This window comes from Balaenoptera acutorostrata, chromosome 11 (assembly GCF_949987535.1).
Source record: "Balaenoptera acutorostrata chromosome 11, mBalAcu1.1, whole genome shotgun sequence".
NCBI classification, from domain to species: domain Eukaryota; kingdom Metazoa; phylum Chordata; class Mammalia; order Artiodactyla; family Balaenopteridae; genus Balaenoptera; species Balaenoptera acutorostrata.
Genome location: NC_080074.1, coordinates 91,224,480 through 91,238,931, shown reverse-complemented (window position 1 = coordinate 91,238,931; position 14,452 = coordinate 91,224,480). Strand labels below are relative to the sequence as shown.

At 37.2% G+C, this 14,452-nt stretch overlaps 1 protein-coding gene across 9 annotated transcripts in view; it reads left to right on the top strand.

Moving 5' to 3' along the window:
* Positions 1-14,452, top strand: part of PLEKHA5 (pleckstrin homology domain containing A5) — a 237,308-nt gene that overhangs the window by 121,539 nt on the left and 101,317 nt on the right. The window contains exon 1 of one of the 9 annotated variants that reach the window (XM_057556472.1): positions 6,272-6,398. The exons of the other annotated variants lie outside the window; for them this stretch is intronic. Within the exon in view, the coding sequence (XP_057412455.1) occupies positions 6,364-6,398 (35 nt within the window). The 5' untranslated portion in view covers positions 6,272-6,363. Of the gene's footprint in view, positions 1-6,271; positions 6,399-14,452 lie in introns of those variants that run through there. 9 annotated transcript variants of the gene reach the window in all.

The following is a 14,452-nucleotide window of genomic DNA, read 5'->3' as shown; positions in this document are numbered from 1 at the left end:
TCTTTTGTTATTTCCAAATCTAATTTTTTATTAGTTACCATTGCACGTTAAAGTACAAAATTAGCAAAGCTTTCATACTTTACTTGTTGTGCGCATACACTTTTACCTGGAATTTTTCTAGAATTGAAATGGTTGCAGTTAAAATATAGGTAAAGATGCCAGAGCCTATCAAAAAATTGACTACTCACAATCCATTTTTTTCCCTATCAAGTGAAAAGCACCCAGAGATAGTTTGAGAGTTCAAATATTCAAAGGAGGTACAAGCATAACCAGACATTTCACCTGTAGCTCAGAAGTTGAGATGTCATTTGCTAGTCGTGAAAGGGAAGAAAGATGATCGGTTTTAATGCCCACATCATGCTGCCTTTTAGGTTTTATCTCTCACTTTGGTTTGTATTTGGTTTTATAGATGTGTAAACTTATTAGAGTTAGTCCACTTTCCGTGAGTATATATATGTTCTATTTATTTTGCAGACTAGTTGACAAACATCTTTACTGACAGGTCCTTTGAGATGTAGGTGTGTATGACTGCAAATTTTGTTGGTCATGCTAACTGTTCGTGATATGTATTACTGCAACTACCTGAGTGAGGGAAATTGGGGGAAATCTCTCCAAGGAGGTGACATTTGAGCTGGACCAAAAGTGTAAATTGGTGAGATACACAAATTATGACAGAGTTCACAAGGAGGAAGTCATGGCTAGCAGTCTCACACAAGAAGTGGAAAGAATTTTAAAAGGATTGGAAGAAATAAATTAAAGGGATTATATGATGGCCAAGTCAGTATCTTATTAAACTGGCCTTTGAGGGCCAGCTTGGTCATCAAGGACCTGAGAACTGGATATTTTCAAATTAGAAGGTTCCTTGTCCTGTTAGTAAGCAAGTATATTTAGGAGCTACCACTCCCGGGGGAAGAAGACTCTAGTGGTGGGAAGGACTTCTTCATTATAATTGGTTCCTTCCTAGGCAGGTGTTTGTGGATTAATCTGACTCTTAAATCATTCAGCTCTTCCAATTACTTTTTCCAAGGGTTTGCTGTGTTATGAAATTTTAGCTCTAATAGAAAACCCAGCGGGTAGTGTGGAACAGCCCTTGAACATTTTTGTGTAGTGAACCGAGAATATCTGAACTGTTGCGTCAGTGTCAAGGGAGGATGACTCCAGCGCTCGCAGTGATTGCCTTCCTTAGTGGTGTTGAGTTGGTTTCTGTACTGAGCTTCAGTTGATGTAGCGGTTACCTGTCCGTGCACTAATAAGTACATGGGACATTTGGATTCTATCTCAGGCTGTCGTTGGGTGTGAGTGTTCGATTTCTGTGAGTTGACAGATTTACTGTTTAGCTGATTGCCACCTTTTAACAGAAGATAATGAGGATGTGAGACACCATATTTTTGAATTATAGCCAGTCCTTTGTATCCGAGGGTTCTGCATCCACTGATTCCACTAACTGTGGATCAAAAATATTGGGGGCGAAAATTCCAAAAGGTTCCAAAGAGCAAAGCTTGACTTTGCCTATTTACATACCATTTACAATGTATCAGGTATTATAAGTAATCTGGAGATGATTTAAAGTATGCTGGAGGCTGTGCGTGTAGGTTATATGCAGATACTGTGTCATTTTATATAAGGGACTTGAGCATCCATGAATTTTGCTATCTGAGGGATGAGGGTCTTGGAACCAAAACCCCACAGATACTGAGGGACGACTGTATTTTTAGTTTACTTTTGTAAATTGATGCCTTGATGTTTCTTTTTTAAGTCGTGAAGATATGGTGGTTGATATGCCAAGACGAAAAAATTTGGAAATTTGGGAGAGAGGAAAAGGAGTCTATCCGTATTCTTACTTTACCTTTGTAAAGTATGTACCTGTGTACCTCTCCATCTGGCTATTTATCTGTATCCTTTATAATAGTCTTTACAATAAACTGGTAAATGTAAGTAACTCTTTCTGTGAGTTCTGTGAGCCACTCACACTAATCAATCACGCCTGAGAAGGGGGTTGTGGGAACCTCCATTTATAGCCAGTGAGCCAGAAGCACAGATAACAAGGTGGATTTGTGATTGGTATCTAAAGTTGGGCGGGGGTGGGATGGGGCTGGGGGGACAGTCTTGTGGAACTGAGCCTGTGGGCTCTGACTGTATCTCCAGGTAGATTGTGCCAAACGTAATTGCCTGGCAGTGTTAGAAGAAACACACCTCCAAAATATGTGGTTGTGGTCTTCTCGTTGTACTAATATTTTTCTGACCTGAAAGATTTGCATTAATTAAGTGACCTAGAAGATGAAAATCAGTAATCAAGTGATGGGACATTGGAGCACTTTGTGTTATCCAGCACTGTGAGACACAGTATGGAGAAGACATTGGTAGATCTGTTTCTCACCCATTAAAAGAGCTTCTGCTTTGGGTATTAGTGATGAGTAAATGGGCACCAAATTATAGAGACAGTTGGGTGCTGGATTGAGTCATTTGGATTCGTGCCTGTTTTGCAAAGTGAAGGCTGGGGAACCAGGTCACATATTTCAGGGTCAATGGTGGCATTTTTAAGAACTGAGTAGTCAAGAGTTTTAAATGCCACTGAGAAGTGAAGTAACCAAGAACTGAAAAATGATCGTTATCACAACTGAATCCTCAGTCATTATCACAAACAGCCCTAAAGAATGTACTGAAGCACATTGTTTGGTGACACATATTTTGGAGGCCCTCACTGGCCATTTTTTCTGTGGCTTTTTAACAAAGCATGGTTCTTGCCCTGTAGTGTAGAGATTCGTGAAAAGAGAATCAGGATTAATTGAGATTTAGGATTCTCTGCTGATTTAAAGAAGTTCATTAGCTCTGACAAAGTAATGGGGCATACATCCACGATCTACCTCAGCTTCCTTTCCTAAAAATGTTGTTTGGGCAGAATCAAAATAGCTAAACTAGCCATCCCTGACTTTGGGGAAAAGCAGGGCAGAATCTTATAGGGCGCCTGTAAGAATTGTCCTATTGGTATGCGTGGTTTTTTTTTTCCTTAAATGAATAGCTTCTCTGTTAATTGGGCACCTTTCGTAGGTGTAAATTTTAGATTACATCTTATCTTTGTGCTTTCACAACTACTGCTACCTCTAACTGAAATCTCCTCTTGAAATAGGTCAGCTGTCATTTACTGTACTTTGTTAAGTCTCTTCCAGATTCCCCCAGGCATTTAGCCACTTCCTCTTCTGCGCTCTGCAAATCAGGTTATGTTATAATGATCTGTTTACAGCTCTCTCTTCCCTATTAAACTGTCAGTTCCAGGCTGTTCTGGCCTTGAGAGGAGGGGCCTTATCTTATTCCCTCTTTTTTTATTCCTTGCCCAACCACACTGTTTTCCCTGTGGAAGTCCTGTAAACCGTGGGTGGTGGGTGGAAGGACCTGAGCCTCCCAGGTCCTAGAGAAATAGTGCAGGGTGCCAGTAACTTCATAAACCAAACACTGGTCGACTTGTTAGTTCTCGTTATTCCTGGTAATCTTTCAGAGTCTCTTGACAGATCTCTGCTGCTCCATTATTGTTGTTTTTCTCCTGGCAGCCATATACAGAACTACCATGCCACTGTGATTCTGCAAACATATTATGCTGCCATTTTATTACAGAAATGTTTGCCTTCAGATGGGATAATTTTATAGCATATACAACAGTGACTACATCTAAACCAGATCTGCTAGAATAACATAAAACTTCCTTCTTAGCTCATTTTAAAAGTGTTTTGTTAAAACTGTCCTGATGGTACGAACAGTTGAAGACTTACATAACACAAGGTCACAATGGTTTGGGGTAGATATAATAGGTTTACTACATTTTAACCTTCAAATATTCTGCTTAAACATTGTTATGATTTGTGTCATTTAAAAGGGGCTGTCCTTTGCTTTTAGAACTACAGGCAAAAGTTATTTTGTTGACTTCTCTTTGACATTTTCAAAAATGGGTTTTGTTTTCCTTTTCAGTGTGAGAAGTTTAAACAGAGACTAATTGAGGCTAGCAAAACCTTCACTTTGAAAAAAAAATAGGACAGATCCATGAATGACTGACTACTTTTCTAAAACATATGCAAACCCTTCTGGTTATAGCAAACTGTGTCGGCTTGCTTGTCTATATTTCAAGCTACATGATGAAACAATTTTGTTTCCTCAACTTGAAATGCTATTTTTAATTTTTGTTATAGCAGTTTCATATGAAAGGAGTGTTTCAGCTCCAGTTATGTTACATGCTAAATTTAGTTGTAAGACAACTCACTTTGATGTATCTGCACATTTTTATGTCATTAGCATTCTAACAAGATATTTCCAGTACATTTTGTAAAATGGCTTGTCTGTACTCTTGCTAAGAGTCACCATTTTGGTTGAAGGGCATGAAATGCAGAAGAAATATAGTCGGTCATTAAATATGAGTTAACATTTAATCAAACACTTGTTACGTGGTAGGCACTTTTCCAATTGCTTACATGGTTTTTCTCATTTAATTCTCACAAAAATCCCACGAGGATTAAATTGTTATTTTTATTTTCCATATAAGGAAATTGAAGCATGGAGAGGCTAAGTAACTTGCCTGTGGTCAGAAAACTATTGAGAAGAAGAGCTGGGCTTGAACTTGGAGTCTTCTGACTCCAGAGCCTACGTGCTTGTGGCCATTAGCTAGACTGCCTCCTGTGTGAATAAGCATATGAAGAAAGGTTTAACCTCACTTGCAATTAAAAGAGACACACAGGACTTCCCTGGTGGCACAGTGGTTAAGAATCCGCCTGCCAATGCAGGGGACATGGGCTCGAGCCCCGGTCTGGGAAGATCCCACATGCTGCGGAGCAACTAAACCCGTGCGCCACAACTACTGAGCCTGCACTCTACAGCCCGTGAGCCACAATTCCTGAAGCCCGGACGCCTAGAGCCCATGCTCCGCAACAAGAGGAGCCACTGCAATGAGAAGCCCGCACACCGCAACAAAGAGTAGCCCCCGCTCAGCGCAACTAGAGAGAGCCCACATGCAGCAACAAAGACCCAATGCAGCCAAAAATAAATAAATAAAATAAATAAAATTTTAAGATAATAATCATAAATAAATAAAACACACACACACACAATTAGAACCGTATTTTCTGTTAGATTTGCAGAGGAGGAAAGTAATTGTCAATACCCAGTATGTGGGAAAGGAGAAATCTAATGCACTGAGGTATAAATATAAATTGTTACCTCTTTTTGGAGGGCCAAGCATGCGGATATTGAAAACATGCACAGCTTTGACCTGTCCATCCCACTTCTAAGAATTATCCTACACAGCTAAATACAGAAAAGTACAAAGGTGTCTAGACCGTGATATACATTAAGCACTATTTATAAGAAAAAATTTTAAACTAAGTGTCCAGTAGGAATCAGGTTTCGGTAATTGTGATGCGCGGCCATCAGAAAAGAAAAGTTAGGGATGTAGTTACTGACATGGAAAGCTGCCCATGGCATATTGTTGAATTTAAAAAGCGGGTTGCAAAACAACATATATGGTTTGATTTCCTTATATTGACTAAGTATGTGTTTATATACACACAAACTCTGGTCTAAAAGAATGTTCACCAAAATGTTAACAGCTGTTATCTTTGCTGCTAGATGGTATAACTCAGTGATCCGATGTATGGGTTCTGAGTCCTGCTCAGTCACTGACTAGCATTGTGACCAGGGGCAAGTTCCCTAACTACTCTGTGCCTCAGTCTCTTCAGGAAAAGGGAGATAATTACAGAACCTACATCTTTGGGTTCTGAGGCTCAGATGAGTTTGTAAAGTGCTTGACATAATAAGTGATCAATTATTATCATTATTATTATCATTTTTAGGTGGTGGAACTGCAGGCAATTTTAGCTTTCCTTATACCTTTTATTGGCTGAATTTTTTCAAATAAGTATGTACCAACTTTGGAAACAACAGCAACAAAAAAAAATGTTTTTAAAGGAATCATTTAAATAGGTTTGCTTACAGTTTTAACAGAAAATATCTATGTAGAGCTAAGATTATTTAAAATTCCTCCCTGAACATTCTTCACGAGCTGTTTGCAACCACGTATGCTGGTATTTTACCCTATGCTATGTGCCAACTTTAAGGGAATTGAAATCATTTTTTACTCTTATGGCTGGAAGGCATGCATAATCACAACAAACTCTTCTGGAGAAGCTGCCTCAGTTTGCAGCTGCAATGACATACTGGTGCGTGACGTCAGTCTGGTGTCAGACTGGCAGAGTGGCAGGCTGGCCGACAGCCACAGTGCATTTCCTGAGTGCTCAGTCCCCACAGCGCTCATTTGGGAGCAGCTCAAAGACAAAGCAGTGGAGTGTGATTTTTATTCCAGTATCCACTTTTGCCTGTAGTTGAATGTCTGTTTATGAATGTGATTTTGATGGAGGCTGGTGAGTAATCCTTGTTACTTTCATGTATAATAATAAATAGCTGATGGATAGATGAGTGGTAGTCCTTTTTTCTCAGTTAATGATCCTCTGATAAGTAATCTTTGTAGCCCTAGTGCCAGGCACAGTACCTAGTGCAAAGGATTTACATATTATAAATATTTTTATAACTGAAGTATTGTATTCTTGTAGAAATGTAAATGCATTGTTAGGCTTTTCAAATGACTTGAGCATTTTAAGATGTAATCTTCCTTTTGGTATCTCCTTAACTTGAAGTTGCATAAATGCACAGTAGTTGCAAATTGCTTGAAAGCCTAAAGATTTTTGTTTATTGTTTTAACTTCTTCAGAGGAGAAGCTTGATTTTTTTTTTTCCCCCTTCACGAGAGCCAAATGAATAATTCTCAGAAGTTCCTTTGGAGGAGATGCTAACAGTACTCATTATGTAATACTTTTATTAAAAAGTATATTACTAGTCTAAATTAATTAAGTTAGCTGAAGCTGCTAGTTATTTAATTCTTTAATTATCTGGTAACGTGATTCAAAATAGGAATTCACAAAGTAGGATCCTCAAAATAGGAATCCTCATTTACCTAAAATTTAAGAGCAATATAATGGCAGGAGATTATTATAGACAATATTTTGGCATTTAAACTAATTAAATTACTACTGCCTTTGATTGTAAAGGTTGGCAACATGCCTTTAAAGATTTCTTATTAGCAATTTTAATTCATGTCTCTTTGAATTGCAGTAAATGAATTGATTTAGTTGTTTTGAAATCATTAGTTTAAGAAGTAGGCTATGTTGGGTAAGTTGTGTGTGTGTGTGCGTGGCTATTTTGCTTTTTTTCCCCTTCATTTTGAGTGGATGAATGATATTATTTTAATTTTAATTTCATACTGTTTATATAGTATAAACTGAAGCCTTTAAAGCCTTACGCTTTGTCATTTCTGGCATAATTCTTTTCTTGCAGGTTCAGTAGCAGCCTTGTGATTTCAAGGTCTTTTAGAGGAATTTTCCAACAAAGTTTTCTCTTAAAGAACAGGCACTTTTTACTTGTAAGTCTAGTTTAAGAAAAGACAATACGAAAATTCTTAATAAATGTAAATATTTTCACATCAATTTTCTGAAGCAATTAAAGAATAAGACTATTTGTACATATTTTTTAAATGAATAAGATAGGTACTGAAAGGAAGTGACCTAAATCAGTTGTTTATATGCAAATGTGCAAAGATATCAATAATTGCCTTATTATGACTCCTAATACATTGTATTTCTATTATATTTAGAAGCACAGGATATAGAAGTAGGGTTTCAACTTTATTTTATTTGACTTGACAGTCTTAATTCAAGATCCACAATTTTTCCCATAAGCTGTAGAATTTTCAGCTGAAAATTCTGCCCAGAGCTAGAAAGTATATAGAGAATTCATTAGTATTTTTATTTCCTTTAAAATTTATCTCAAACCTACCTAAAATATTTTAGCATGGTTTTAAAATAGCCTATATTTTAAACTTAATCAGTAAGTTACTGCAGTAATGATGAATTGGAATATATTCAGTATACATTCTAAACAAAGATGTTTTTGAAGCATTATGACATCAGAGGTCATTGGCCTAAACTGCTGCTAAAGTTCAAGTGAAGACAAGCTACTTAAACTTTTTTGTATGAACAGGAAATTGAATCTGGCAAAACAAAAAAGAAGGGAGGATGAGCAGAGCTTGTTGGGGGGGAGGAGGGATAACCTGAAATTGACTTAAAAGTCTGACTCAAGTCTAAAGCACTGGGAATAAAGTGCTTGTCTGTTTTCTAGTGAATAAGGTGCGCTTTGAGGAACTCTTTCCACCAATACTGAAGCCTGATGGTAAAATATAATTGCTGTATTCTTCAAGTTTGAAATTTAGTTTAATTAGTAAACTCAGATGGAATAGTAATTCTTTAAGCCCGTTATAGTCTTGCACTATATTTTTGTTTCCTAGTAGTGGACAGTACAAAACCTTGTGCTTAATAGATGATTAATGAATATTTGAGCATGAATAAATGAATTGATGAAGCAAGTGAAATGAGTGAGGAGAATATCTTGATCCTGTATTAGAGAGATTTCATCTTTTCTGGGATGATGGACACCTACTAGTTATCTAACCAACTAATAGCATGCCGTGGCCTTGCATTCTGTTAGAAGGAAGTGTCTCCAGAGTAGAATACGGCCATCACAGTGGCCTACAGTGGCCATTGGAGTTCATTGCCGGCTTTGCTCACTGTGTCTCAGTCTCTGCTGTGGGAAGTGGGCCCTGCCCTGGTATTCTGGGTCAGATTTCTGTCCAACTCCTACCTCACCTGTAAGTGAGAAATTTCTCAGTACTTGGGGATAATGAGTTGCTGACTAAACTGAGCCTTAGTTAAAGTGCTGTGTGCGTCACATAAGTGCATTATGATTTGGACCTTTTCAGAGTTAAAAAATATATATTCCTTGGAAATTGAAGTGACAGAGAACCTAAGAATGGAGCAAATACATTGCTTCAAAATTTATATAATAAAATTTTTATATGTAAATATATTTTCACTCAAAGCCTAGATTTTCAGCCCCATTTCTGTGCCCTCATCCCTTCAGTCTGTGCTAAACTCTGGCCACATCCGAATATTCTTGCTGATTCATGGAGGCTCAATTCAAATGGCAGTCATTTCTGTGCCACCTTCCCTGCTCTTCCCCTTTCTAAGCAAGATCAGTCCCTAATCTGCCTCCCCTTTGTGTTTCGTTTTTGGTTATATTACTCCTCCTATTTGTTTATGTGTAACATTGTTAAGGCTGTGTGTCATCAGTGCCTGTCTCATATTGAATGAATGAAAGTATTTAAGTTACACAAAAACATAACCATTTTGAAAGAAAGTACTGTTTTTTAACAAAATCTGTTTGGTTGCATAAAGGTATCATTTGACTTATTAGTAATTACCTTTTTGTCCTTGAAGTGGTTGTTTAGATAAAGCTCATGCAATATTAAAATGATTAAAGACTATGCAATGAAGGATAGTAAAATTCAGTGATTACTGATTTTTTTTGTCTATTTGAATTGAGCTGTTTAGTCTGTCAGCTTGATTCTGTTGGGAAGAATGTTTCATCTACAATAAAATAATTGGATCTTTTTTGCAACTGTGTGGTTATTTGAGTGTAGGTTAGAATTAGGTTAACTTTGTAAAGTAGTGTATAACCACCCGCAAAAGCAAAAGAGATGGTGTTTAAATTCCTCTTTTTCTAATTTGTTGTTTGCTTCCTTCCCAGTGGTATAGTAAACTTACATTTAATGCATGTTACAATAAAACATTACTAATTAGCATTCATTAGGGACTAGCAGAGTTGTCTGAATTAATGAAATTCTAGGTTATATATATATTTTAATGCCACATTATTGCTTTTAAATGCCAAGAATATTTCTGACTACTGACATGTTTCCAAGTTGGAGTTCTGCTTAGTTTTATTTTAAAACTCCATTAGATTTTTGTATTAATAGTTTTTTTTATACAAGTGACTGTAATTTTTCAAATAAGTATTCTTTGAAACCTCTAAAATATACCCTGTGATCATTTTTACTCTGTTGTGTGGTTTTACAAGGACTTTTTACATAGATCAGTCAATAGTAAGCTTTAACCTTAGATCAGTTGTACTTCACATTAAAGATAGAGCAGAGAGCCAGCAACTTTTTAAAGCAAGGGTGTGACATAATTTTACTTCTTTTCAGGAAAGCTAACTCCACCTGCACATTCAAGTTTAGCTACTGTTTAGTGAGGGCTTTATTAGGTAATGGATGGTGGTGCTACCAGGTACTTGATCCTTTACAAAGCCCCATGGAGTAAAGTTTGTTGTTTTGGTTTTGGTTCCTGTTTTACAGAAAGAAGTTGAGGCTCAGTGAGGATGGTCTAAATGGGAGATATCCTGATTAAAATGAGTTGGATTTGGATGTTAAGAGTCTTGGAGACATAAGAGCCTAGACTAAGGCAGTGATGGAGATGCCGTTAGCTGTCTACTTGCGTAGGGTAATTTCTGGGTAGCATCCAGAAATGTCACTTGTTTCTTGAGTGCTTGACAGAAAATTACTCTGGTGGATTAGCTTGTGCATTCTAAGAGCCATTTTTCTGTTTTAACCATAAAGTGTCATTTAACCTTCCCATTTAAAAGCTTCTTAAGAATCACTTAAATGGCTTCCAAGTGAGAGAATTATCTAAATTATTTTAAGCATTTTTGTGTATAATGTAACTTATTAAGTGATCTAAAATGTAGCTGTCCCATAACACTCAGGATGGATAACAGTTATTAACGTGCTGGGTACATTTTGTTCATAACTAGCATGGTGTTAATTGAATTATTCTTGCACTACTTCCAAAATTATTTAAAATCTATTGTAAAATTTATTTTGTAGATTCTAAATGAGCATATTGGTTTTATTCAGGAAGGTTTTTTTCAGAAGATGATTTAGAAATTATCTGTAAATACAAAAAACTAAAACAGATGAATTTATGTGTCTCATCTTTTGAATTTTTTATTTTTTTTCTTTATTTTGTTCCTAGTCTATAATAATGCTTTCAGCTTTGTACTTTTGCAGCGTTGCGTCATACTCCTATTTTCCCAGCGGGAAAAGCAAAGTTTTCTGTTCCTGTTGGGTGATTCTGTAGAACCCATTCTTTACTGTTGTTGTTATTTGTACTTAAATTCTTCGGGACCGATAATCAAATGTGAGGTTACATTTACAATTATGTTGTGATAGTGTTGTCTGAGCAGCTAAGAGTGGAAAATGATTGCAAAGGCTTAGAAAATAAGAAGATGGAAAAGAAATGCTGGGTTTAAAATTAAGTTGGAATCAGAACAGGTTTCGTTACTGTGCTTCAGATAGCAAATAGTCTTGGGGTGATGCTACGCAATGGGACAGAAAGGAGAAGAGGGAGGATACACGTCCGTGGTCTGTGCAAGAGGGAAGGACCTCCGAGGAAAGGATTGTGTTGTGTTGTGCTGTGTTTCAGTTACATTGGGAGAAGATGTAGGGCAGAACGTAGAAGTCCCACTGGCTGAGATGAGTCAAGGAAGGGGCAGCTGTTGAAAGGGGGGGGGGAAGGGGGACTAAACAGGGCACAACTGAAACCTTGGGGACCAGGTCTCCGTGTGACTTCTGACACCTTCGTAAATGCTGTGAGCCTCAGTTTATTCACACGTGAAGTGAAGATAGTAATGCAGACCTCAGGGGGTCTGTGTGAGGATAGATGGTCAAGTTTCCAGTGTAGCGTGTGACAGAAGGAGTGTGCGAGCAGCACTGAGTGTGACGTCACGTGGTGATTACTATGTCGGTGATGATTTTAATGTTTATTGTTGGGAGCGAGGATCATCGAGGCCCTCACACCTGTTCAGTCCTTCGTTTCCCCCAAGAAATCTGAGCCGATCCATTTCCTGAATGATGAGAGGAGAGAGGATAGATTATAAAGGGTTAAGACTGTAGGGAGAACTTGTAGATGTGGGTAAATGAGTCACTGAGGTTTGAGCAGGATGTCTGGAAGCAGTTAGCTCTAAGTTAAAGGCAAATGGCATTTAGAACTAAATGTGGGGAAAGGAAATATATACTTTACATGTTTTGCAAAGAAAAAAAATTACCATCTTTTAGATTGCTGACTCAGTGGTTATTTCTCCACATAACTAAGGCTCCTCAAGAATTCAGTTTCTCTCAAGAAAAGGCATGGCACTTTTAGTGTTTTCTTTTGTTCTTAAAACACTGCTTTTAATTGTAGGCATAATTTTCCGTACTTCAGTTTAAAAATAAATTGCAGAGTCAGTCATTGTGGTAGTCAGATTTCAACATAACATTTTTCTCCTTTTTATTTAAAGGAAAATGAATTTAAATAGCTATCTGCATAAGACATTAATCAACTTTACATTTAACAATATTTTAAAATTTACCCTGGACCACCATAGACCCAATTGTGGAATTCATAACTAATAAATAAAAATAATATTTAATAACTAAATCACTGCTACAAACATGTTTTTTTTAAAATTAATTTTATTTTATTTTATTTATTTTTGGCTGCGTTGGGTCTTCTTTGAGGTGTGCGGGCTTCTCATTGCAGTGGCTTCTCTTGCTGTGGAGCACGGGCTCTAAGCTCGCAGACTCAGTAGTTGTGGCGCACGGGCTACAAACATGTTTTTTAAACCTAATTTGAGACTGAGTCTCAGAGGGTAACATACAGTGTTACGAGTTCTATTCATAAAAGCTGTTCAACTTTTTTCTTTTTTTAACTGAAGTATAATTGATTTACAGTGTTGTTAATTTCTGCTGTACAGCACAGTGATTCAGTTATACATATATATATATACATTCTTCTCCATTATGGTTTATCCCAGGATATTGATTATAGTTCCCTGTGTTATACAGTATGACCTTGTTGTTTATCCATTCTATATGTAATAGTTTGCAAAGCTCTTCAATTTTAAAGTAAGCTGAAAAGTATAATTGTCTGATAGTGTAATGAAACCAAGGCCAAATTGAGAATGTACAATATTCTTTTTGGTTTGAGTGGAAGGATGTTGAAGAGTTGTCAGTGAACATCTGAGCTCTTTGCTGTCTGGTTTTCTACCTAAATTTGAGAAATACAATCACTTCCATAATCCCCACATCTCCCTGCCTTGCTCTAGTCTAACAACATTGTGGGTATGTGGCAGCTTGTATGGGTTGGGCCCTTGTAAAAGTCCAAGTCATGACACTGGTTTCTCTACCAGGGTTGCAGAAAGAATTGACAAACCACTATGATATCCTATTTTTCTTAGACTAAATTAAATCCTTCTTTCTCCTCCCATAAGGGAAATACATGATTCTGAGCAAATCATACAAATGGGTTTGCAGCTGAATTTAATAAGAGACAACCAAAATCTCTTCTGTGGGACAGAGTTTTCTAAAATAACATATTTTGTTTGTGCATAGTGGATAAATTTTCGACCTTCTTGCCATGGATACACATATAAAACACTACCTAATAAACTTTGCTTTGTCTAATGTATTACTCAGAAGAATTATTGGCTGTTATTGACAATGTTAATAGCAATTTCAATATTTATTTCTTAAATTAAAAAACAGAATGGATTTTGTAGTAAAGCGGTCATTGGTGTTACTCGTGAAGCAAAGGTATTTTTTTTTAAAAAAACACAAAAACAAGTACTCCCGGGGAGAATTGCAATACTAAGAAGTAGCCAGTACATAGTTATTAATGGCCAAAACATTAAAAAAAATTTTCCTAACAGCAAATGCAAAGGCAACAAAAGCAAAAATAAACAAGTGGGACTGCATCAAACTAAAAAGCCTCTGCACAACAAAGGAAACAATCAACAAAATGAAAAGGCAGCCTACCTAATAGGAGAAGATATTTGCAAATCATATATCTGATAAGGAGTAATAATCTCAAATATATAAAGAACTCATACAACTCAATAGCAAAAAAAAACAAAAAAAAAATCCAGTTAAAAAAACAGGCAGGGCTTCCCTGGTGGCGCAGTGGTTGAGAGTCTGCCTGCCGATGCAGGGGACACGGGTTCGAGCCCTGGTCTGGGAAGATCCCACATGCCGCGGAGCAACTAGGCCCGTGCGCCACAACTACTGAGCCTGCGCGTCTGGAGCCTGTGCTCCGCCAGCAAGAGAGGCCGCGATAGTGAGAGGCCCGCGCACCGCGATGAAGAGTGGCCCCCACTTGCCACAACTAGAGAAAGCCCGCGTGCAGCAACAAAGACCCAACACAGCCAATCAATCAATCAATCAATAGAAATGCTGTAGAATTATTAAAAAAAAAAAAAAAAAAAAACCTCGGGGGTTAGTTCTGTCAAACACTGCATAAAATTATTAAAAAAAAAAAAAAACAGGCAGAGGGTCTAAATAGACATTTTTCCAAAGAAGACATACAGATGGCCAACAGGTACATGAAAATGTGCTCAACAATACTAATCATCAGGGAAATGCAAATCAAAGCCACAGTGAGCTATGACCTCACACCTGTTACATTGGCTGTCATCAGAAGTATAAGAGATAACAAGAG